The 27,238-nt window shown below is 42.4% G+C and overlaps 1 protein-coding gene across 2 annotated transcripts in view; it reads right to left on the reverse strand.

Moving 5' to 3' along the window:
* ADGRD1 (adhesion G protein-coupled receptor D1) overlaps positions 1 to 27,238 on the reverse strand; it is a 367,284-nt gene that overhangs the window by 163,428 nt on the left and 176,618 nt on the right. For both annotated transcript variants that reach the window (XM_029058449.2, XM_029058448.2), the window contains 2 exons: positions 4,610 to 4,683; positions 203 to 326 (listed from right to left, as the gene is read on the reverse strand). In XM_029058449.2, coding sequence (XP_028914282.1) covers positions 203 to 326; positions 4,610 to 4,683 — 198 coding nt within the window. The remainder of the gene's footprint in view (positions 1 to 202; positions 327 to 4,609; positions 4,684 to 27,238) is intronic.

Here is a 27,238-nt window from a genome sequence, read left to right on the forward strand (position 1 = left end):
AGACTGTAAGCCCGTCAAACGGCAGGGACTGTCTCTATCTGTTGCCGACTTGTTCATCCCAAGCGCTTAGTACAGTGCTCTGCACATAGTAAGCGCTCAATAAATACTATTGAATGAATGAGCACTCCCTCTGTTAGAGAAAACAAGCTTGGATGACATAGAAAAGTTGCTAAAACAGCTGATTGCTAGAGTTTTATCTCACCTCCAGGGGTACCACTTGCATTAGGATGGCGAAGTTGGTGAGGTGGTTACATTGGCAGATGGAGTAGCTGATATTCCCCCTGGAAAGCACACAGCCTTCATTCGACCACACGCCTTCTCCTGAACTGGAAAGCACAAAGGAAAGAGGATTGAGTCCTGGTTCAGATGGACTTCTCTGGCATCACTCGACATACGTCCAATAAATTGTAAAAGAGATATCAAATTATTTTTAAAACAGATATTTTTTCCAGAAACCGAGGCTCTCAAGTGTCAGTCACAGAGATTCCTTCACTAACCAAAAGCAGGGAACTCCTTGGGGAAATCATTTCATAGAGATGAATACATTAAATAAATCCAGTTGCTCTTTGCTAAGTATGCAGTTCCAATTGTGTTTTGAGCTATCAATCTTAACAGCTCAGAATTCTGTAATTTATGATTACTTTAACTGGTAAGGACATAATCCGACATGGTTTTTATTTTAGCTAAAATGAATTAGGCACATTATAACTGTACTTTAATCAAACTTTCAAGTCTTAGGAGAAAATATCACTGAAGACACCCTGTAAGGAAAGAAACAGGTATCACCTTGTAAGACTCCATAAAAATCACCAAAATCAGAAGACAGGAACAAATGAATAATTTACAGCCTGTTCCTATTTGCAGGAATCTAATGACCCTCAAACCCCATTTCAACATTAGCAAAGAGTGGGTTTTCATCATTCTGTGAGGGTTTTGGCAAATAGATTCCAACCATTTCAGTAAGTTGTCCAATTCCTTGTAGTGAAAAGATAGTGAAAAGTGGCTAAATCTCCAACTGCTAATCAATCCATCAGTGATATTTATAGAGCTCTTAAGGTGTGCAGAGCACACCTTAGGAGAGTTCAAAAGATTAAACACAGTCCCTGCCCCAGGGACTCCTTGAGGCCTGTGACTATGTTTTCTGTAAAAATGATTCCACTGTGTGCACCGAGTCCATTGTAAAAACTTTACATATATAATATTGATTGATTATGGTGCTGGTTTGAAAATAACTTACTAGTGACTATTAAAGATCGTTCTTTTAAATTTGGAAGGATTCATGAAAACTTCTAATCAGCATGTGCAAGGAAGAATTTCTCCTCTTGACAGTCTCTCTTATGTTTCCTATTTGCAATGTAATAAAAGTTGTACATGATTTATAGGGCCCGAAAATGTAATATTTAGATGTGCAGTTGGAGGAGTGTGTGGAGGGGTGAGTGTGTTTGTAGAAGCTGCATGTGGAAAGAGCTTAGGATTCAAATCTTAGCTCAGCCACTTTTGTCCCCATGGGCAAAGCATTTAATTCTCTACTCCGGTTTCCTCATCAATCAATGGCATTTACTGAGCTCTAACTGCATATAGAGCACAGTAGGAAGTTCTTGGGAGACTATCCTTTCATCCACCCTGAAAGGGTCCCCTTGAGACCTATTCTATGTGTGTGAATGGACCTGGGTGAAATATTGAGGCCTGTCTGTCATCCCAGTTGATTCCCTATTATCTGATGTTATGAGCCATTTACTTCTCTTCCCCCTCCCAGGTTTTGGAAGCGGGGGACTGAAGCATGTTGACTAGTTTGGGGAAAAACATGCTTCCAAATGATTGTAATTAGCACAGACTGAGCAAGCCAGCCACCCCAGGCAGCTTGGTGAGTACCTCCCAACACTAACAGAATCTTTCATTCCATTCTGCCTCGGTGCCACCAACTGAGAGTCTGGAGAGACAGTGGCACTGCCAAATCGAGTAGCTCTATGAATTATTCACAACCGAAATTGTAGATTCCCATCTCTAGTGAGTCAAAGTACACTGAAGAGCTAGAGACTGTTAGAACAACCGTTCCCTTTGCTCCTTCCCAAGGGCATCTGAAGGACACCAGTCATCATGGGTGTGTTACCCCTCAGCTACTTCAAGTTTGCAAGTAAAAGTCACTCATTTCACTCTGTACTCCATTTAGGACATTCTCTCATAATGTGGTACAATCTCTCATAATATTCCAACTGGATTACTGCATCAGCCTCCTTTCTGATCTCCCATCCTCTTTTCTCTCCCCGCTTCAGTCTATACTTCATTCCGCTGCCTGATCTTTCTGCAGAAACGCTCTGGGCATGTCACTCTCCTCCTCAAAAATCTCCAGTGGTTGCCTATCAATCTTCGCATGAAGCAAAAACTCCTCACTATTGGCTTCAAAGCTCTCCATCACCTTGTCCCCTCCTACCTCACCTCCCTTCTCTCCTCCTACAGCCCAGCTAGCACACACCACTCCTCTGCTGCTAACCTCCTCACTGTGCCTCGTTCCCATCTGTCCCACCCTCGACCCCTGTCCCACGTCCTACCTCTGACCTGGAATGCCCTCCCTCCTCACATCTGCCAAACTAACTCTCTTCCCCTCATCAAAGCCCTATTGAGAGCTCACCTCCTCCAGGAGGCCTTCCTAGACTGAGCCCTCCCTTTCTCTCTGCTCCTCCTCCCCTCCCCATTCCCCCTATTCCTTCCCTCTGCTCTACCCCCTTCCCCTCCCCACAGCACTTGCATATATTTGTACATATTTATTGCTCTATTTTATTAATGATGTACATTTATCTAATGTTCTATTTATCTATTTTGATGGTAGTGATGCCTCTCTACTTGTTTTGCTTTGTTGTCTGTCTCCCCCTTCTAGATTTTGAGCCCATTATTGGGTAGGGATTGTCTCTATCTGTTGCCGAATTGTATTTTCCAAGCGCTTAGTACAGTGCTCTGCATACAGTAAGCACTCAATAAATGTGATTGAATGAATGAATTTAGTAATCACTCAGTTGAATATGCGATCGAGATAGTATTAAGAAATTGGGATTAGAACACAGGTCCTTCTGACTCCTAGGCCAGTGCTCAATCCACTAGGCCAAGCTGCTTCTTTTGAAATATTGCTGAGAGTCCTTTGACCCACCCTTTATACTGACAATAATTAAGGGGGCTTGCAATCTGTCAAGCCCACCATTAAGCATGGGGATAGATACAAAATAATCAGGTCAGACCCAGTTCCATCTAGGATTTATAAAGAGAAGCAGCGTGGCTCAATGGAAAGAGCCCGGGCTTTGGAGTCAGAGGTCATGGGTTCGACTCCTGGTTCTGCCACTTGTCAGCTGTGTGACTGTGGGCAAGTCACTTAACTTCTCTGCGCCTCAGTTACCTCATCTGTAAAATGGGGATTAAGACTGTAAACCCCACGTGGGACAACCTGATTCCCCTGTGTCTACCTCAGAGCTTAGAACAGTGCTCTGCACATAGTAAGCGCTTAACAAATACCAACATTATTATAAAGCAATCTAATTATTCTAAAGAACTATCTGGCTCTGCATTACAACCAGGTTAAAGGTTGACCTGAACTCTTCCCACCTCAAAGTAACAAGGAAATGTTCTTTGATGGCTATGAGCGAATCACACGAATCAGAAAATCCTGTTCTTGCCAGGATGGAAAGCAGTATATAGATCGCTGTTATTAATAATGATAACAGTAATAATAAGTGCATTTGGTAAATGCTCACTATGTGACAAACACTTTACTAAGCACTAGAGTAGAAACAATATAGGCAGATCACATCAGTCTCTGTCCCACACAGGGCTCGCAATCTAAGGAGGAGAGGGGAGAACAGATATTTAATCCCATTTTACAGATGAGGAGACTGAGTGACTTGCCCAAGGACCGAGCAGGTAAATGGAGGAGTTGGGATTAGAACCCTGGTCTTCTGACTGCCAGGCCCATGATCATCCCAGTAGGCCATGGTGTTTCACTTTAACGGCACTCATCCTGAGGATATTCTGTACAGGTGGCATGATCCCGTTGACACAGAGATCCTAACGAGGAGTGTGGTTCTGCCTTGGCTTTCCTCCAGCAGATATCCTCTCCCTGAGAGTCCCTCTACCTCTTCCACAAGGCTGCATATAAGGCTCTAAAAGACTTGGGAAAGAGGATGTATAGAGTATCTTCCAGGCCAAAGTTCACCTCTCCCATCCTTCCTGGGGAGGGAGGGAAGGAGGGAGAGAGAGCACATGTCAGCATATGTTTGTGTGTAGGAGTTTCTCCTCTTCTAGGAACTTGCTTTCCTCCCCAGCTCTGCTGGGCTCTTTTTAACCCAGGAGTGCCATAGAGAGGGATGAAGATGTCTGATCTGATAGTATTGTATCAACACCAGAGCTTAGCACGATGTTTGCTACAGAGTCAGTGCTTAACAAATACAATTGTTACTGTTATCATTATTATTATCATCACCTATTATGGGATAATTGTTGTTCCTGTCCCCTTCCTAAAGGGCAGTGGGCTCAGAGCAGCTTCCTCCTCTGCCCCAGTGATTAAAGTCCAGCCATGTTGCTGGGAGCAAACCATCAGGAAGTGTGTTATTTAAGGTGAACATACCTGAAGTCCAGAAAGGCACAGTAAAGGAACACTCTGTTGCTTTTATTTGTTGCTTGACTATGTTGCCGGGCAGTCTGAAAGAAAGCAAAATAAACATACTTCTTCAGGTAGTCAGAAAAACAAACATTCAGCACCAAAGCATCAAACGGTAAGTAAACAAAACATATGTTGGTAGAAGCCTAAAACTACAGAGGTGCAATCACATTTTGGTTTATATAATAATGCATTTTTAGTATGGAATGGAATGAAAAATAATAATAATAATAACAATAATAATGGTATTTGTTAAGCGCTTCCTATGTGCCAAGTACTGTTCTAAGCGCTGGGGTAGATACAAGGTTAATAATAATAATGTTGGTATTTGTTAAGCACTTACTATGTGCCAAGCACTGTTCTAAGCGCTGGGGTAGACATAGGGGAATCAGGTTGTCCCACGTGGGGCTCACAGTCTTAATCCCCATTTTACAGATGAGGGATCTGAGGCACAGAGAAGTTAAGTGACTTGCCCACAGTCACACAGCCGACAAGTGGCAGAGCTGGGATTCGAACTCATGAGCCCTGACTCCAAAGTCCGTGCTCTTTCCACTGAGCCACGCTGCTTCTTAAAGGAATATATAAGACCATCAGCAATGGTCCTTTTAACCATTTTGCCCCCAACAGTGACAACAGGATGCTTGGAGGAACAACAAAATGGCTTTCCTTCTTGGCAACCCCACAAATTGTTTATGATTGATGATTCAGCATCCCTGACCTTTCCCTCATCATCCCTAACTTTTTCCTCTAGTAATCCATCATCAACCTCTTATCTATGACTTGACCCAAGCCCCTCTTAAACCTACTGGTAGTGTTGACCCTGATCTGTCATCCTTTTGCTTTCTTCCTAACCTCAAAAATCAATTAAAATCAATCAATCAAATCAATTAAAAATCAATTAAATCAAATAAATCAATCAATTAAATAGAGAAGCAGCGTGACTCGGTGGAAAGAGCACGGGCTTTGGAGTCAGAGGTCATGGGTTCGAATCCTGGCTCGGCCACTTGTCAGCTGTGTGACTTTGGGCAAGTCACTTAACTTCTCGGTGCCTCAGTTACCTCATCTGTAAAATGGGGATGAAGACTGTGAGCCCCATGTGATTGCCTTGTGTTTACCCCAGCGCTTAGAACAGTGCTTGGCACATAGTCAGTGCTTAACAAATACCAACATTATTATTATTATTATTAATTAAGTGGGTTTGCCCTTGAAAATCAATCAATGGTATTCATTGAATTTTTGCTGTACGCAGAACACGTTACTAAGCGCTTGGGAGTGTACGATACAAGAAAGTTGGTAGACACAGTCCTTGCTCATAATGTCAACCAAGCCCAAGTTTCAACCAAATGTTTTGGGCGAACCTCAGCTGTTTGTTGGTGGATGTGGTAGGTTGGCTCTTAATGCTTCTTTTTTGCACTTTCTACCCTAGGTTCTCTTTCTGCTCTTGTTCATTACTGATATTTGGAAGGGCAACTGTTGGGACTTTCCCCCCTTGTCCCTCCCTCCCCATTCCCCCTCACCCCAAACACATCCCAGAACTTGGTTGGATTCTATCCCTGAGAAGGCAAGCCCGAAGGGAGTATTCAACCTCAACTACCATAGTATAAAATCTTATGCATTTAGTAAATACAGTTAAACACACAGGCACGCACAAACTTAGGGGAACCAGCGTGGCCTAGTGGAAAGAGCACAGGCCTGGAAATCAGAGGACCTGAATTCCAATCCTGGCTCCACCACTAATGTTGGTATTTGTTAAGCGCTTACTATGTGCAGAGCACTGTTCTAAGCGCTGGGGTAAACACAGGGGTAAACACAGCCCCACAGGTTGTCCCACGTGGGGCTCACAGTCTTAATCCCCATTTTACAGATGAGGGAACTGAGGCACAGAGAAGTTAAGTGACTTGCCCACAGTCACACAGCTGACAAGTGGCAGAGCTGGGATTCAAACTCATGAGCCCTGACTCCAAAGCCCGTGCTCTTTCCACTGCGCCATGCTGCTTCTCACTTTACTTCTCTATGACTCAGTTTCCTCATCTGTTAATGGGAATTGAATCCTACTCCCTCCTACTTAGACTATGAATCCCATGTGGGACAGAGACTGAGTCCAACCTGATACTAACTACAGCGTTTGGCCATTATTCTTATATACATATAAATGTCTGTAGACTCAAAAATATCAAGGCAGACCAATTTTTTTCATATATGATGTCATCCCCCTAGTGCCATGTCCCTCATATTTGAATGGGACTCACACCAGGCAGATTGAGTGCTACAATAAATGTTTTTTTTCTCACAGCATTGCTTTTTCAGCAAATAGAAAAGAATCTTCTCTTGCTTCTAAACTTCAGAAATAAAAGTGATTTGACTAGTTGGGGATTGACTTTGCATTTTTTTAATCAAATTCAAACCATCTGTGGAGTAACCCTCAACTAACAACAAAAAAAGGTACTTTAGCCACCCAAATAGCTTTTAAAAATACCATTGTGATGAGATAAGAGTGAATGAATCAGAAACGATCAGAATCATTTTTTCTTAAAGTAAATATGGGTTAAAAATAAAGGGAATAAGCCCTTGGAAGAATGTAGTTTGTTGAACCTAAGACTAAAAAAAGACCAACTTGAGGAGTCTGGTTAAGAGAATTCAGAGCTGGAGCCAGGCATCCCCACTCAAAATAGTCAATGGAAACATTTTTAAAAGGTCAAATTTAATTTCATTCATGCAAAATGTTTTTCAAGGATCTGTATACCCAATGCCAGATCTCTCTCTCAGTGTCACCTTGGGATATACTTTCTGGTTCTTCTTCCCAGATTTGTCTCCTCAGATTTGTCTAGAAATACTTTATCCCTCTGCAGGATTTTAGTAGCTTAGTCTACTATGGTTCTTCCACGCCTACAGAAAGACCCCTCTGTTCTTTCGTCATACTGCTTAATTACCATAGAGGAGTCATTAATATGAAACCAAATAAAAACAAATATAATATTTTAAAATCTGGCTGCAGGTTTTGATACTTGGATATTAGCAGATTTTACACAACTGTATAACTCTCCAGTGACCTACAGGCTGCTGTCAATATCTTTGTCCAACTATAAACACTTTGATATCCAAGATCCTGTTAGAAGCCATAGATTTATGTGGTGGAAGTGAGTAAGCTGATGACAGCCAGTGAGAGATACTATAGTTTCTTTTCAATTCGGAAGGTGGATTTTATATTTTACTTTGCTTCTCCCAGCCTTCCCTCTTGTTCTTTTGACCCAAGAACTTCTCAACATGAATCCAGTTTTCCCCTCTCCGGGGACCAGAATCAGAAAGCTGAAAGGAATCTTGGGAGTCATAGCACTTAACAAATACCATCATTATTATTTCCAAACAACTGCATAGCATATGGACACCACCCTCCAAAAACAGCAATTCTGATAACATTAAGATAACATTTAGATACTCTGAAACTTTCCTGTTTCTGTGATGCAGGCTGATGTATTTTTTCTTCCCAGTGATGTTTCCCAAAGACACATATTTTTTGTGTGACTATTTGTCCCCTCAGTTGGTTCTTCTTCTTCATCCTCATTTTTCAAATAAAAAAGTTGATCTCAGAGTATGCTGATGTTCTTTTTTTTTTCCTGCACAATTTTTAAATCTTGATTGGAACTGTCCAAAAATGATAATAATAATTTTGGCACTTACTATGGGGGCAAGCTCTGAAGTAAGCACGGGGTAGATACAAGACAATCAGATCCCACATGCCGCTCACTGTCAAAGTAGGAAGGAAAGCAGGTATTGTATTCCCATTTTTCAGATGAGGAAACTGAGGCACAGAGAAGTGAAGTGACTTGCCCAAGGCCACACAGCAGAAAAGTGGCAGAGCCGGGATTAGGGAGTCAGATCCTCTGACTCCCAGGTCCATGCTCTTTCCATTGGACCACACTGCTTTACATAGTTAAGCTTTCCTTGATGGATTCAATTGCCAAACCTGAACTGGACCATACTTTACAGTTTTTCCAGTTCACCATATCCCAAAGAGGTTCTGGATTCTTGGGCATAAGGGAAAGGTCAGGAACTAATATCTTAATATTATTATTAAGTGCCATCGAGCTGTTTCCAATTCATAGCAACTCATTCATTCATTCAATCGAATTTATTGAGCACTTACTGTGTGCAGAGCACTGTACTAAGCTCTTGGAATGTACAATTCGGCAACAGAGAGGAACAATCCCTGCCCAACAACGGGCTCACAGTCTATACGGGGTAGAGAAACAGCCCAACAAAACAAGTGCACTCCATGGATATACTCCATGGATATACTTTCTCCAGAGCATCCTGTCCTAAAATAATGGATCCAGTTTTGGTGCAAAGCAATATGATACTTCCAACTCACCCTTGTTGCTTCCCTCTTCGCTGTAAGCTCCTTGTGGGTCTAGAAAGTAGAATGCTCTGTTGTATTCTCCCAAGTGCTTAGTACAGTGCTCTGCACACGGTAAGTACTCAATTAGTACTATTGATTGATTCTCCCCAACCTCTCTCGCGGATGTGACTGATTAGTCCAAAAGAAGACACAAACGAATAGGGAAAATATTTCCTCTATACAAGTATGAGTCCTCAAAAATCTTACCAAAAAAAGTTACATCTCCTCCCTGAAAATTGTTCATAGTTGGACTCTCTCCTCTCCCACCTCTCATCTGTCTGGTATGGGTGTAATTTTACTGGACAAAGAGGGCAGCAGGAGGTGACCTCTAGAGGGCTCCGTGACTTTATAATTCTGGAGCTACTTTTCAAAAAGAAGCTCATTGCCCACTGGTGCATGGAATATAGCCCAGATGAAAGTGTGTGGTCAGAGCAGCAGAGGAAGCAGATAGATTACTGAATGTCTCAGAGGATGCAACCTGGAAATCCAAAGGCACTTCCTCAGCAATTCCCCCCCCCGGGTAGGAACACCTGCAGGCTTCGTCCTCCAGAACAGCCAAACAGACGTTTTCCTTGAAACGCTTCTAATGATGCTGGGGAACTGCTTCACTTTCCCTTTCAAAATAAGATAACCTCCGGAAATTCACAGAACTTTACTTTTAGTAGGTTCATTTTCACTAACCGAAAGAGTCTTATTTCCCAGAAGATAGAGGCGGATCATTTGTGCAATAGTCAATATTTTATGAGGAGGTGTGGAAGGTGATGACTTGCCCAGAGATTTCTAAAATACAAGAGGGAAGGCTGGGAATTATGTCCATATGAACTTTCTCGGAATGGGAAGGAAAGATGGGAGTGACCCTCAGGATTCTCTTGCATCGTCAAGCTGATATCACTATTCCAGTGACTAAACGGAGTTCTGGGACAAAACTAGGGAATTCCCCCAACTTAAAACCTCAGTAAATTATTTTGATTAATGGGATGTTAGCTTGGACTGTTATTCTTGGATGAGTTCAACTCCACTACCTGGTCCAAAAACATGAATAAGAGAAGGGGAGACGGCTCTAGAGTTTTTCTGACCCAGAGTGAGAAGGAAAGCAACACAATTATACTTTAAGGCAAGGCGCAACAAATCCACTAGGCTGCAATACTTGAACTCTCTTAAGCAATAGCAATAATAATAATTATGGTATTTGTTAAGCATTTACTATGTGCTAAGTACTTTTCTAAGCACTGGAGCAGATACAAGTTAAGCATGTTGGACAGAGTCCTAGTTCCACGTGGGGCTTACAGTCTAAGTGTAAGGGAGAACTAGTATTGAATCCCCATTTCATATTTGGGGAGACAGGCACAGAGAAGTTAAATGACCTTCCCAAGGTCACTCAGCAGGCAAATGACAGAGCTGGGGTTAAAACAGGGGCTCTCTGACTCCCAAGCCTGTATTCTGTCCACTAGGTCACACGGTTTCCCATGTCAAGTCACTCAACATTAGGTTATTTTGAGACTAATAAATAAAGGTCTATCTTAGTCTCTCATTTCTTCTGGTCCCTTCCAATCCCTAACTTTCGAAGAGATGAGGTAAACTGTAAACTATTAAGTCCACAGCCTCAAAACACCGAATCTTTATCACATTTTCATTTTTTTTGTAGTCATCCATGTAGAAACCAGGATCTCGGGAATTTCAAAATATGATGAGGTTGGGGAAATAAGGGGAGAAAAAGTATCATGGTTTTCTTCCATTAGAACCAATGTATCCCTCTGGCAGCATTAAGCACTAATTATAGCAAGAGAGAAAGTTCCTCATTGGCACACGTTGATTTTTAAGAGTCTGCTATTAGGAAAAGTAAAAAGCCAAAGAATAATGAAACACAAATTGATTTTTTAAAATAATTTGTTTCTTAGATTTAGCTGACATGACAGCTCAGCTGTCCCAGTTCCTGAAGCGCTAAGGGATATCGATTTCATGACATCCATTTCCAATAGTCTCATACAAAGCAGGCTTTTGTAGTTCTCTGACTGCAAGTCAGTTGTGTTTTTATAAATTGATAAGTCACACTGGTAGAGTAGCCAGATAGAGGGCTCATAAGAGCTTCCGGAGTGGACTGGATGCACAATCTAATCAATAGAGGACGGGCCTGGAAGTCAGAAGGATCTGAGTTCTAAACCTGGTTCTGCTACTCATCTGCTCTGTGACCTTGGGAAAGTCACTTAACTTCTCTGTGCCTCAGTTACCTCATCTGTGAAATGGAGATTAAGACCGGGTCCAACCTGATTACCTTTTATCTACTTCAGTGCTTAGAACAATGCTTGGCACATATTAAGCACTTAAATATCACTGAAAGAAAACAAATTTTACAAATTAAAGCAATTCACAATTCCTCTGACCAAGGGTGCTAGGAATGTTTTTTATCAACAGACAAGCTTCAGAAAATTCGGGAACCCAAGCCAGAGCTTGATGAGGCAGAGGCCTTGGTTGTACATTCAAAAAGGCACTTGAAGAGAGCAAGGGCCATCTGAAGAACGGAATCATTCACCAGCAGAGAAAACTGTAGTTAAGCATCTGGTTGTGATGGAATGCTGCCAAGGAAGAGGTAACAATGAGGCTGAGTAGATTGGTGAGATTCACTTTCTGCTTTGTGTTTGTTCATTTCAAAAACTCCAGTGGTTTGGAAAAAAAAAGGAGCTGTATGAGCAGTTTTTTTAACACATTTTTTTCATAGGATGAATTTTGGTCTAGGCCTTGACTATGCCCATCTACATTTTTTTTCAAAATAATTTTTAAGGACACCTTGGGAAACATTTTCAGGAGTATTTTCTAGACCAATCTCTATTTTTGGATGTACCCCCTCTCTGGGAGAATTCATGATGGCTCTGTGGCAGTGACAAAGAATTCAGCAATGAAAACTGGAGAACCCAGGTTCCAATCCTGGATCTACACTTGCCAACTGTATTTCCTTAGGCAAATCACTTAACCTCTCCATTCCTCAGTTTCTCCATCTCACAAATGGGGATAATAATACTTGACACTATCCCCCAAGATGTTGTGGAGGCTAAATTGAGCTCAGTACTGTACACTGCTTTGACAATAAAAGCACTAAATAGAACTAATTTTTCATGCACTTAGAGGAGGAGTGCTCTGCACAAAGTGAGAGCTCAGTAAATGCCACTGATTGTGCAATATCACCAAATAGAATCCAAACCCATCAGATGTCTCCATTTTAAAAGTGATTTTCTGTTACCAGAGACATAATTTGCATTCAAGACATTGTGACTTGCAGAGGTACAAATCTGTATTAAGTAAGAGGTTTCATACATTTGTGAATAATCATAATAATAATTTAAATGATAATGATAATTTTTTTAAGTATCTACTATCTGCATCTAGGCTATAAACTCATTGTGGCCAGGAATGTGTCTGTTACATTGTAGTCCCCGAAGCGCTTATACAATGATCTGCACACAGTAAGTGCTCAATAAATATGATGGATTGATTGATTGATTGCTCAAGCACCATGCTAAGCATTAAGATAGATACAAGATAAACAGGTCAGATACAGACTCTGACCTCCATGGGGCTCTAAATCTGAGAGAGAGGCTGCTTGGGGAAAACAGGCTATCAACAGATCAGTGGTATTTATTGAGCACTTACTGTGTGTGAAGAGCACTGTATTAGTTGCTTGGGAGACTATGATATAATAGAGTTGGGAGACAAAATTCCTGCCCACAACACGCTCACAGTTTAGAGTGGGAGACATATTAAAATGAATTACAGGTAGGGGAAATGGGAAAATAAAATGATGTGTACATTAGAGCTGAGGGACTACAGATGGGATGAATATCAAGTGCTTAAAGGGTACAGTTCTGAGTGCATAGACAAGGCAGAAGGGAAGAGTAGAGAAAATGAGATCTTAGGGAACATCTCTTGGAGGAGACAAGATTTTAGCTGGAGCATGGTGATGTGACAGATAAGCGTGGAGAGGGAGTTCCAGGTCAGAAGGAGATTGAGCATTTTCTACAAAAACTCTCAGGACGTGTTTCCCCACTCCTCAAAAAATTGCAGTGGTTGCCCATCCACCTCCACATATAACAAAAATTCTGCACCATTGGCTTTAAAGCAGTCAATCACCTTGCCCCCTCCTACTTCACCTCCCTACTCTCCTACTACAACCCAGGCCACACACCTCACTCCTCTAATCCTAACCTTCTCACTATGCATCAATCTCATCTTTTGCGCCGCCAACCCCTCGCCCACATTCTGCCTCTGGTCTGGAATGCCCTCCCTCTTCAAGTCTGACAGGCAGTTACTCTCCCCTCCTTGCTAGACTTACCGAAGGCACATTTCCTCCAAGAAGTCTTCCCTGAGCTCCCCTTTCCTCTCCTCCCACTCCTTTCTGCACTGCTCTGACTTGCTCCCTTTGTTCAGTCCCCCTCCCAGACCCACAGCATTTATGTACATATATGTGATTTATGTACATATATGTGATTTATGTACATATATGTGATTTATTTATTTATCTTAATGCTGTCTCCCCCCACCTCTCTAGACTGTGATCTCACTGTAAGTAGGGAATGTGTCTGTTTATTGTTGTAGCGTGGCTCAGTGGAAAGAGCATGGGCTTTGGAGTCAGAGGTCATGAGTTCGAATCCCCACTCTGCCACTTGTCAGCTGTGTGACTGTGAGCAAGTCACTTAACTTCTCTGTGCCTCAGTTACCTCATCTGTAAAATGGGGATTAAGACTGTGAGCCCCACGTGGGACAACCTGATTCCCCTGTGTCTACCCCAGCGCTTAGAACAGTGTTCTGCACATAGTAAGCGCTTAACAAATACCAACATTATTATTATTACTATTATTGTATTTTACTCTCTCACGAGCACAGTACAGAGCGCTGAGCACACTGAACAATGAATGAATGAATGGATGAATTGAGGGCAAGGGGTCAGCAGCAGAATGGAGGAGATTGAGGTACAGTGAGTAGGCTGGCAATAGAGTGAACCGTGTGGACATTGTTGTAATTGGAAATCAGAGAGGTAAGGTGGGAGGCAGAGAGGTGAATAAGAAAGTCAGTGGTAAGAAGTTTCTGTCTGATGCAAGGCAGGTGGGCCACCATTGGAGATTTATGAGGAGTGAGGAGACAAGGACTGAACTTTTCATACCAAAAAATGTGCCACGGGGTGAATATCAAATATTCAGCTTCGTCATCTGTAAAATGGGGATAAAATACCTGTTCTCTCTCCCTCTTAGTTTGTGAGCTGCCCATCAGACAGGGACTTTGTCCAACCTAATTTTGGTTATAGATCAGTGTTGAGTAGAGTGCTTGACTCATGGCAAGTGCTTAAATACCACAATTGCTATTATCCCTCCAGGCAGCTGATGGTCTTCCCTGCCACCCTTATCTGGGTTTGAATTTCTCTCACTGCCACACAACTTTCTTTTTTTTTAAGTCATTTTATGTGGAAAGAAGAACATGGACTCTGAGGGCCTGGAAGACTGTTCCAGGCTGGAAGATGCTAGAAAGTGAACAATGGTGATCAGGAAGGGAAGAAGGGAGTGACAAGTATTTTAAATAGGGATATGGTCAAAAGCACAGGTGGAGGGAGTAGATTTTGAGAGGAGTCGAGAGATCTTCTCCCGAGATACTGATGGGAAAGAGGGAGGAAAGGTTCACCTCTCAGCACAGCCTGCCCATTCATTCTTAGTCTGCTCATTTTCTTTTCAAATGTGAGCTGATTTTGAGCCAAGAGAAACACTGTGTGTTAAAACTGAGAGTAAAATGCCAGCTAATTGTATGAAAAATATTAATATTTATCACTTGTAGCTCATGCTCCTTGGGACTTGAGATTTCCACTGAAATGGAAAATTTTAGTCAGGATCTAGGGCAAAGTATCTCAGAGGGAAACCAGGACAAAGTCTGAAGGGAACTGGTGGTCTGAACCAAATACAAAGGGGCCTTTTCAAGCCTCCTGGTATTTATAATAATAATAATAATGGCAGTTGTTAAGCACTTTCTATGCCAAGCACCGTTCTAACCGCTGGAGTCCATACGAGGTAATCAGGCTGTGCCCCAAGGGGCTCACATTCTTAATCCCCATTTTACAGATGAGATAACTGAGTCACAGAGAAGTGAAGAGGCTTGCCCAAGGTCACACAGCAGACAAGTGGTGGAGTCAGGATTAGAATCCACGTCCTCTGACTCCCAAGCCCGCACTCTTTTCACTAAGCCCCGCTGCTTCTATTGAGCACTTACTGTGTGCAAAACACTGTACTAAGTGCTTGGGAGAGTATGATACAATAGAGTTGATAGATATGCTCTCTGCCCATTGGAGCTTACAGTCTAGATGGAGAGAAAGAAATTAAAATAAATTATGGGTATGGACATAAGTGCTGTGAGGCTGAGGTGTCTATCAAGTGCTTCAAGGGTACAAGATGCAAGTTCATAGGTGACACAGATGGAAGATGGACTAGGGGAAATGAGGACTTAATGGGGGAAGTGATTTTGCTAAGGCTTTGAAGGTGGGGAGAGTGGTGGTCTGTTGGATATGAAAGGGAGGGGACTTTCAGGCCAGAAAAGGGGCGTTAGCAAGGGATTGGCAGCAAGATTGAGGTACAGTGAGTAGGTCGGTTTTAGAGGAGCGAAGTGTGTGTACTGCATAGTAGTAGGAAATCAGCAAGGTAAGATAGGAGGGGGCAAGTCGATTGAATGCTATAAAATCAGTGGTAAGGAGTTTCTGTTTGATGCAGAGATGGGTGGTTCTCAAGGAGTGGGGAGATGTAGCCTGAACACATTTTTTACAAAAATGATCAGGCATCAGAGTGAAGTATGGACTGGAGTGGGGAGAGACAGGAGGCAGGAAGGTCAATGAGGAGCTTGATGGGGTACTCCAAGTAAGATTTAAATGCTTGGATCAGCATAGAAGCCATTTGAATGGAGAAGAAAGGGTTGACTTTAGCCAAGCTATGAACTTAGAATGGATTTGGAGACAGATTGAATAAGTGGATTGAATGAGAGAGATGAGTTGAGTATAATGCCAAGGTTATGGACTTGTGAGACAAGGAAGATAGTGGGGTTGTCTACAGTGATGGGAAAGTCATGGGGAGGAGAGGATTTGGGTGGGAAATGAAAAGTTCTGTTGTCAAGATGTTGTTTGAGGTGTCAATGGATCATCCAGGTAAAGATATCCTGAAGGCAGGAGAGTGCAGAGTAGGAGAGAGGTCAGAGCTGGAGAGGAATGTAGGAATCATCCACATAAAGATGGTAGTTGAAGTCATGTGAGCATGAGTTAGTTATCTGAGGGAGGGAGTGTAGAGGGAGAATAGAAGGGAACCCAGAACTAAGCCCTGAGGGACTCCAACAGTTAGAATTTGGGAGGCAGCGGAGGAGCTCACGAAAGAGATGGAGAATGAGTGGACAGAGTGATAGGAGGAGACCCAGGAGAAGACAGTGTCAGTGACACCAAGGTTAGATAATTTTTTCAAGGAGAAGGGAAGAGTCCACAGTGCCAAAGGCATCATAAAGATCAAGGAAGATTAAGATTAGATCTGTCAAGGAGGTGGTTATGGGTTCATTCATTCATTCAATCATATTTATTGAGTGTTTACAGTTTGCAGAGCACCATACTAAGAGCTTGGGCGAGTAAAATTTAACAATAGCAATGGGTGACTTAGCGGGGGCAGTATATGAGGACAACTTGCTCAAGGAGTTTGGAGAGAGGAAGAAGAAATTGGAAAGTGAACAACGGAAGATGGTAGCCAGAGAGGGAGGAAGGGAGTGGCAAGTGTTTTGATAAGGTGCAAAAGGCTGGGGTCACAAGCACAGTGGAAGGAGTAGATTTTGAGAGGAGTCAGGAGATCTCCTGAGATACTGATGGGAAAGATAAAAAAATCATAGAAAGTGCAGGAGAAGGGAAGTACTGGAGAGGAGCAGGGAAGATCACGCCTGATGGTTTCAATTTCAGCAAAATAGCTTGTGGGCAGGTTGTTAGGGACAAGAGATGGGAGAGGCGGAGGACAGGGTATTTGAGGAGGGAGTTGAACATCTGAAACAGCTGGCATTGTTCAGTGGGCGTGGGGGTCAATGAGGATGGAGAAATAATGTTGCCAGACAGAGAAAAGCAGAATAAAAGCAAATGAAGATGAATTTGAGGAGCAGAGCGGCCTAGCAGAAAGAGCAGTGAGAATCAGAGAATCTGGTTTCTAATTCCAGCTCAGCAAGTTGCCTGCTGTGTGACTGGACAACATAAACTTAACTTCCCTGTGTCTTCAGTTTCCTCATTTGTAAAACAGGGATTCAATACCTGTTCTTCTTCCTACTTAGACTGTGAGTCCTGTGTGGGACAGGGACTGTGTTCAGTCTGGTTAACTTGTTTATAACTTAGCTCTTGGAACAGAGCTTGATGCTTAATAAGCACATAAATACCATAATAGTATTAATAACAACATATGAGGTTGGCCTGTTGACTGGAACTCCATAGCTCATGCACAGCAGCAGAGGAAGCATAGAGAAGCAGCATGGCTCAATAGAAAGAGCCTGGGCTTGGGAGTCAGAGATCATGGATTCGAATCCCGGCTCTGCCACTTGTCAGCTGTGTGACTGTGGGCAAGTCTGTGCCTCAGTTACCTCATCTGTAAAATGGGGATTAACTGTGAGCTTCACGTGGGACAACCTGATTACCCCTGTATCTACCCCAGCGCTTAGAACAGTGCTCTGCACATAGTAAGTGCTTAACAAATATCAACATTATTATTATACTGTGGAGGTGATCCAGGTCTGTGAGTTAATTGTATAAGATTGGTGGAGGGACAAGAAAGGAAGGGAGTTGTGCTTAATGGAGAGGGTGATGTTGGGGGCAGCCATTTGCGTATCAAGAGAAGGTAGTCTTATCTCCTTCTGTGCCTGCCTGTTTTCTCCATTTGTCCAGAAAAGTTGTTTTTCCATTTCAAAAGAGATAATAGAACATCTCCCCTTCAGTGTCCTGCTCCAGCATCTGACAGGAAGGAAGTTTCCTAGCTCTCCAGTTTGCAATAATGAAACCCTGGGCCCCACTCTTATTTCTCTGGGTCTGCTATAAACCACTTTGTCCTGTTGAACATGAAGAGATGGGTCCATGGGAAATTTTAGGCCTAGGATCAAAATCCATGCTGTTAGCATATATACCAATGTGCTAACACTACAAGCCTAGGTAAGAGAAACAATACCCTCATATTAAAGGGTCTATCACAACCAAGGAACAGAGGAAAAACCTCTGAAATATTTGACCGCTACATGGACATCTGGAATTAGAACAGCTTGCCTCAAAATTGAACATAAAGTGTTTTCAAATCACCCTTTGCCTCAAGCAACAACTCATCAACACATCGGGTTTCCACTGGAAAATTTGCTAAAAAAATGCTAGACCTGTAGTCTCCATTTCTGCATTTGTCATTGAACAGCTGCTGTTTCAGAGGTGAAATAATCAGAGATTCACAAGCAAAGACTGTAAAGGTAGAGAAGGGAATGCATTTGCCATCAAGCAGGATCTAGGTAGAAGATAAAAGATAGAAATATAAAATAAGATTGGGTGTTAATTATTTTAAACATTCGAAATCTAGGCAGGCCAGATGTATCTCCAAGGATCACTGAGTTTTAGCTGTGAACATGAAATTCTTCACCGTTCTCTTTGTTTCTTCTCAACAAGATTGCAAATATCCCCTCCAAGCCACCCTTTCACATGACAAGAGTTTCCACTTCCAGAACTGTTCTGTTTCTATTAGAGACCTAAATATTGCCAGGGTACGCTCGGGGTGGGGACGGTTGTAGAAGTGTCAATAGCTAGGAAGAGAGTTATGCCAACCGAAACTTGCTGGGAGAATTTCAAATTGTTTCTCTCTGTTGTCCACTCTGCTAGACTGTAAGCTTAATGTGGGCAGGGATTGTGACTGTTGTATTGCTATATTGTATTCCCCCAAGCACTTACTACAGTGCTCTGCAAACAGTAAATGCTCAGTGAATACGATTGACTGAGGACAGAACTAGTTGAAAGAGGACTTTGGTTAAAACAGAGGTTGGTAATTATTTTGTGCCTCCCCCCCCACACACAGAAACAGAACACATAAATAGTGGCACTTCATATTCAAAGACACTTCTGAAATGCAGCTCTGAGTGCTTGTGGGTCTGGAAGGCCAATGTGAAACCCACAAAATGGCTGTCCCTTCTTATGCCATGCTTTACTTTGGCAGGTGTTGGTACTGTTTTCTCTTTTGCCTCATTGTCTCTCCTTCCATATCAAGCTTTTCTCCAAAGAGAAACACTCCCTTCCTGATGGCACCATGCCACGCTGGTCTATTCTCAGCAGTTGATTTCCAGTTTTCCACTTAGGTGCAGCACTGTCTAAGGCTTTGTTTCACCAAGTCCTCAAAATGATTCCTCTGCCCTCCTTGCTTTCAGATCCTAAATTTCAGTTCTCCATACCGCAGCTGTCTGCATAGCTTGCCTTCGTTGATTTTTGACATGTGTCTAATCCATCAACCCTCAGACTGAGTTTCTGACTTGGCTAAAAAAAAGTTGCAAGATTTCACAGGAGCAAATAGGGTCGTTCAGGATGGAAAACGGACCAAGAGCAGGATTTCCACCATCTTCCTAGACACTGTCACCATGAAGTAATAAACTGTGAGCCCCATGTGGGGCAGGCGCTGTGTCTGACCAGATTAGCTCATATCTACCCCAAGGTGCAGTATTTAACAGGAACTATTATTATTATTCTATTTGTTAAGCATTTACTGCGTGCCAAGCACTGATCTAAGTATTGTAATAGATATAAGATTGTCAGGTGAGATGCAATCCCCAACCCACATGGGGCTCACAGTCTAAGGGGGGAGAGAACAGGTACTGAAACCCATTTTACAGATGATGAAACTGAGGCTCAGAGAAGTTAAGTGACTTTCCCAAGGTCCCTCAGCAGGCCAGTGACAGAGCTGGAATTAGAACCCAGGCCTGTGACTCCCAGGCCTGTGCTCTTTCCATTAAGCCATGCTCCAATTACTGCACCGTTCAACCCGGTGGCAAAACTGGAGAAATAGGTAGAAAAATCCTAGAGGTTCAAACATGCATCTTAATAGTTGTTTACTACATTCAGCAGCCTTGAAAGTAAGCACAAAAAAGTGTTAAGTGCTTAGTTCAGTGCTTTGCACCCATAGGCAAAAAATAAATATGACTTCTAGCGATCTTACCCCATGAAGGTACATGGGCCAAAAAAAAAAAAAAAATCAACATATGCTTGTTAGTTCACATTCAGGATGAGTGGTTACTCTCTCTGGGCAAGCTGTTGCCTGCAAAACCATCGTGTATATTGTCCACAAATGCAAACTGAATGAAAGCTCCCAGGAGATAGAGAATAATAGTGTGTAAACTGTGTTGTGGACATCCCAGAGACAGTGTTCCTTTGAACAAGCTAATTAGGATGAACAACCCACTGATAGATCACACATGGCTCACTCTTTGGTACACACCAGACTACTGTTAAGATTAAATAAAGTATTCAATTCACTTCCAATGTCTCATAGAGGCATGGCCTAATGGAAAGAGCCCAGGACTGGGAATTAGGGGCTTGGTTCTAATTTGCCTGCAGTACCTCTTTGATCAAATCACCTAATTTGTCTGTGTCTCGTTGCCCTCATTTATAAAATGGGGATTAAATAGCTGTTCTCCCTCCCCTTTAGACTTTGAGCCCCCTGTGGGACAGGAACAATGTCTGATCTGATTATCTGGTATCTAACCCATTGCTTAACACAAAGTAAGTGCTTAACAAATGCCACAGTTATTATTTTTATTATGGGAGAGGAGCAATGGCCAGCATTAATGTGGAATTAATCAACAGTCAGTCGATCTTATTTATTGAATGCTTACTGTGTGCAGATCACTGTACTAAGCACTGGGGAGAGTACAGCACAACAATAAATAGACACATTCCCTGCCCTCAACAAGCTTACACCCATGAGCTTGAGAGATTCTAGGCTTGAGAAGACTGTCTCTTTCCAGACCTATTTCATGTTGAAATTAGTCTGCAAACCTGAGAGTTCTCATGGAGATGAGAAGGAGAGTGAAGCAAAGACTCTTGAAGCCTAAGCTCTGTGCACCTGACAGGTCTTTCTGTCCTTTTCCCACATTCAGACTTGACAGCAATCTTGCATTTCCACTCCTGATTCCAAAACCATCTTCACACACCATTCTGGTTAGCCCAGGGAACCAGGTGGAATGTTTGCTGGCAGCAAGAGGGCAGTATGCCTGGTCAGAGGGAATTTCTATTAGGGGAAAATGTTTTTTGAAGAGACTTTTAGGCAGAGAAATACTTTTGGGGCAAAATAAAGAAAAAAATCTACCCACCATCAACCTCATGCTAAATTCCAACCTGCTTCAGGAACCACATAATAACAATCTTTCCACCGTAACCATTTAAGTCAGGGCGACTGAGATTCTGCAGATCCACCTGATCCAATCAACCATATTTAATGTGTGCAGAGCCTTATACTAAACACTTGGAAGAGTACAATATATCAGAATTGGCAGACACATGCCCTGCCTACAATGAGTTAAGAGTCTAATTGCCATTCAGCACTCTCCCCACCGCTTCCCTACCCAAGTTGTTCCTCAGAGTTCAGGCAATCTGGCAAAACGGTGGAGGGGAAGAATCCAGCGACCCAAACACCCCTGCGCAGCAATGGTGAGCTAGGGGGCTCCTGGGTCAATCTGGTGGCCTGCACAAAGTTCACATGCACACCTGGTCTGTCTGACCATCACCCTCCATTTTTCATCTGATGCTGAATTGAATCCAGCGGCTTTAGCAATACCCCATTTCATTTATGTGCAAATGAGTCAGATCTCACTGGTTCCTCAAGGACACTGACAAACTTCAAAAACATTTTCAGCAGACATTAGCATTGCCCTCTGCCCACAATGGTGGTGTAAAAAAAAACAACACAATTTGGAAGTGATATTTGGTCAATGAACTGAGACCTTTGATGGATATCAGAAAGTACTATGTGGGTATCTTGCAAATTTGGGACACGTTTGTTTTAGGGTACTTGTTTAGCACTTACCAAGCGTCAAACACAGTTCTAAGAGCTGGGGTTGGTACAAGTTAATTAGGTCTGACACAGTCCCTGTTCCACAGTGGGGCTCACAGTCTTAGGTAGGAGGGAGAACAGGTATTGAATCGTCATTTTACAGTTGAGGAAACCAAGGCACAGAGAAGTTAAGTGACTTGCCCAACATCACATGGCAAGTAATTGACAGAGCAATCAGCTGAGCTGGGATTAGGACCCAGATCCTCTGACTCCTAAGGCCTGTGATCTTTCTACTAGGTCATGGATTTGATGGTCTCAGCGCTAACTGGCAAATAGGAATGAACTGCCCCTCCAATGCAGCACACCAACCCCCCTCAGAGGTCCTTTTCAATCAACTTATTTTTAATTGGTCTGGGCAGAAGTTATTCTTCCCTTTTTTGGGCTCCAGTCTCCAAGAAGCTAGTCGTTGGGATAGTAATTGCCACATTCACTCTCTCTGTGCCTATTTTCTTATTGCAGATTGCAATCGCATCCGCCTGTATTATTAATATGTTCTGGGTAACGGGTTTGGGATTGCTTATTCCGAAGATAAACAAAGAAAAGCCCTTGGAAAGGTGTCTATTACCAGGCAACAATAGTGTACTCAGCTAATTGGACGTGTGAACGAATAGGAATTCTGCTCTTCCACCTGCTGCTCCGCTCGGCTGCCTTAAAAATGCAACATTTTAGGAAATAAATGCCAATTGTTTCTTTCATATTTAATGTTTCTTTTGTATGACTCAAGTCTACTTTCTCAAACCTTTCCTTCTCCCCAACCCAACTGTTCTTCCTTAACAAGGTGAACATCACTGAGTCTCAAGTTTTAGAGACAACGTGACGAGAATGGCTTTTGCTAGCGTGAAGCTTGTCCCCTTTAATACAGTAGTCCCATGAATAGGAAACAATATCAGTTTGGTGACAAGCCCCAGGACAGTAAACAGAGGCCTGGCATGAAAATCTAACCCAAGGATCCAAGCAGCAAATGTCCAAGGGAGGCTCCTCTTATTAAGAATAGTTTCTCTATTAGTTAATATTTCCTTTCGCCTGATTCTCCAAAACAAGCTGGTAACGAGAACCTTGGGTTTTCTGCCTCTCCTCTTTCTGCATTCAATGTGTTCATTTTTCTGTATCACAAACTCTGCAGTCTTATCCCATAACGTGTGTGTACAATGAATAAGATGCAAAACTGATTTTTCTTCCAAGTCGGGAGCTGGTTCACCTTTGTCTGAGTGGACGGAGGTCAGGAGGTCTGGTAAAGATCCATTTGGAGCAGCCAAGGAGATCGTGTTTTAGGACCCAGAATAAGCCCAAGAATTTGAACAATAGTTCGAGCTTGCAGCTCAGACATGGAGAAAACTCCAGGTGCAAGAGAGAAACAAATGCCAAAAAATCGGAGTAGCGTCAGATGACCAAACTGCCACTTTTCCAGGAAAGGCAGAGCAGGGAGTGAGGGAAGACAGGGACAAATAGAAAACAGAACATGAGACATTTCTAATTTTGAAATGAGCGTTACTGAAGATGTGGAAGGCTTTGCCACATTGGCTTGAATGGCAACCACCATGAGGCACAGATGTCAAGAACACCGTGAAATGATTTGGAAGCTGTGACATCCCTGCTGAGCTTGATTGAGTGATTTTTGCCTGGTGGGATAAACCCATGAGAAATGTGATGTTTGTGGTATTTGTTAAGTGCTTACTATGCTCCAGGCACTGCATTAACCACTAGGGGGAATATAAGCAAATCAGGTTGGACAGGGTCCCTGTCGCACATGGGGCTCACAGTCTTAATCCACGTTTTACAGATGAGGTAGCTAAGGGACAGAGAAGTGAAGTGACTTGACCAAGGTCATACAGCAAACAAGAGGCAGAGCCGGGATTAGAATGCACAATCTTGTGACTCCCAGTCTCGTGCTCTTTCCACTAGGCCATGCTGCTTCTTCATGCCATCCCTATATAGCTTCATTGAGAGGCCCAGAATTTAAGGCTCTGTCAGAGGCAAAGAGGTGACCCACAACTAGTGACCAGTCTTGCCATTTGAAGAGCAGTGTGGACAAGAGGAAAAAGCACATGACTGAGTCAGGAGACTTGGTTCTAATCCAGATCCACGAATGGTCTGATGGGTGACCATGGGCAGATTACTGGATTTCTCTTTGTTTTATCTGTAAAATGAGGATTAAATACATACTTGTTTCCCTCCTCCTTAGATTGTGAGCCCCCTGTAAGGTTCAGACCATGTTTCCCCACTCCTCAAGAACCTCCAGTGGTTGCCCATCCATCTCTGCACCCAACAGAAACTCTTCACAATCAGCTTTAAAGCAATAAATCACCTTGCCCCCTCCTACTTCACCCCACTGCTCTCCTACTACAGCCCAGCCCGCACATTTCACTCCTCTAATACTAACCTTCTCGCTGTGCCTCCATCTCATCAGTCTCTCCACCAACTTCTCGCCTAAATCCTACCTGTGGCCTGGAATACACTCCCTCCTCATGTCTGACAGGAAATTACTCTCTCCAACCTTCAAAGCCATATTGAAGGCCAAACTGCTTCAAGAGGGCTTCCCTGACTAAGCCCTCTTTTCCTTTTCTTCAACTCCCTTCTGCATCACCCTGACTTGTTCCCTTTGTTTATTCCCTCCCCCAGCCCCACAGCACTTATGTACATATGGGTAATTTATTTATTTATGCTAACGTCTGTCTCCCCCTTTAGACCTAAGATCATTGTGGACAAGAAATGTGTCCATTTATTGTTACATTGTACTCTCTCAAGCACTAAATTCAGTGCTTTGTCTCCTCCCTTCTAGACTGTAAGCCCACTGTGGGCAGGGATAGTCTCTCTTGAATTGTACTTTCCAATGGTATAGTACAGTGCTCTGTATATAGTAAGCGATCAATAAATATGATTAAATGAATAAATGCTCTATACACAGTAAGCTCACAGTAAATACAATTGACTTACCATGTCTCATCTGATTGTATTTTATCTACGCTAGCATTTAGCACAGTGCATGGCATATTTTATTTGTATCAATGTCTGTCTCCTGCTTTAGACTATAAATACATTACGAGCAGGGAAAGTGTCTACTAATTCTATTGCACTGTACTCTCCCAAGTACTTAATACTTAATACTTAGTACTTAATGCAGATAGAAAGCGCTCAATAAATACCATTGATTGTTGGACATAATAAATTTTAGCAATTACCACTTTTACTCATTATTATTATTGTGACTCTTCATCCACAGTTGCTGACCTCTCTTGCAAACAATTCAGCAAATGTAGGTTATAACCAAGAATAAAACTTCACCTATCACAAGACTTCCCTTCTCAATTTCAGTCCTCTGCCTTATAAAACAGGGGAATGGACTGATCTTGAATTTTCATTACTTTCCATTCTCTCTTAAAAGTTGCGGTGTAAAGGCAGGATCAGAAACATAATTGACTTCAGAACTCTCCTTCACCTTGCCTCTTCTTACCTCACCTCCCTTCTCTCCTTCTACATCCCAGCTCTCACACTCGACTCCCCTGGTGCTAACCTCCTCACGGTGCCTCACTCTCGCCTGTCTCGCCGTCGACCTCTGGCCTGAAATGTATATTCCAAGCACTTAGTACAGTGCTCTGCACATAGTAAGCGCTCAATAAATACTATTGAATGAAACGCCTTCCCTCCTCTAATCCGCCATCCTGACCTTCTCCCATTGCTCTACCCCCTTTGTCCCCACCCCACAGCCCTTGTGTATATATATACATATCTATAGTTCTATTTATTTATACTGATACCTGTTTACTTGTTTTGATGTCTATCTCTCCCCTTTGAGACTGTAAGCCCCATGTGGGCAGGGATTGTCTCTGTTGCTGAATTGTACTTTCCAAGCGCTTAGTACAGTGCTCTGCACACAATAAGCACTCAATAAATATGCTTGAATGAATGAATGAATAATGGCGTACATACTTTTTCCCTTGACTTTTGAAATGTTATGCATCTAGATTTGTCAGCCATCGCTTCGTTGGCACCTCAACCTATGAGCGGATGGGTTGGGATAGCAGTCAACGCAGACTAAGGAGCCTGAGAAATGGCCAGATCCAGTGAGCACTGTAACTTCAACTTTCTTTAGTCACATGTCAAAGCTTTACAAAAGATTCAAAAGAAACCCAATACTGGGGCTGGAGCAAGAATAAAAATTCCATATGCTGAAAAGTCTTCTTATAGTAGTTTCAATTTTGCAGTCCCCAAAAGTAATACCCAAAATAATCCCTGAGAAAATTTTCCCATTTTTCAATTTTGCTTGAGAGCTTTCGCTGCCTGAAATATCCGTTAAAATTCATATGCTTTCTTCAGGTTGGTATTTCTTTTCATTTTTTTTTATTATTGAGCAAAATTCTGCCCAATAGTGAAAGGACTGATTCATTAATATTTGCAAAGTGCTTTGAAATCTGTGAGTGAAATAGGACTTGCCAATTCCATAGTATGGGGCAATTCTTAAACTGAAAAAATTCAAATCTTTTTTATTTAAATGGAGCGAGATGCATGAAACAAATGCCAGAAACTGTCAAAACATATTGCTTTCTCCAATGAACCCATCCTCAAAGTCTCGGACTATTTTAGGGATGCAAATAACTTCACCCCTTTCATAAGTGAAATCTAGGAGAACATCTGAACTTCAGCTGTGCAAAATACAAAGCCAAAAGGAGTTAGAGCCCAGGAAAATACACACACACACACAGACACACACACACACATCCCACCCCCACCCTGGATACAGTTAGGGAAAGAGTACTCCACAATATGCTTTTGTTCTTAAATATACTTGTTTGTGTACTCAACTGCAGCACAGACGCACATCATTTTAGATAAAATGAATGCTAATATATCCAAAATGACTCAACACCACCCAATACCAACACCTCCCCTGGTTTGTTCATTGCTCAGTTTTTCCATGTGATTCCTGAAATCGGTATTAGGTCCCTCTGGAAACTGATCTAATGGTTTTAGGAATGTAGCTATGGTAATTAGGGTTTGGCAGTATTTTCAGTAACTCTCCAGGCTCTCTTGTTGGATTACTTAGCATAACAATTTAAAATAAGAACACACTGAAAGATTTCACATTCATACTTTACTGGAAAACTGTAA

The sequence above is a fragment of the Ornithorhynchus anatinus genome, chromosome 2, assembly GCF_004115215.2.
Source record: "Ornithorhynchus anatinus isolate Pmale09 chromosome 2, mOrnAna1.pri.v4, whole genome shotgun sequence".
NCBI classification, from domain to species: Eukaryota; Metazoa; Chordata; class Mammalia; order Monotremata; family Ornithorhynchidae; genus Ornithorhynchus; species Ornithorhynchus anatinus.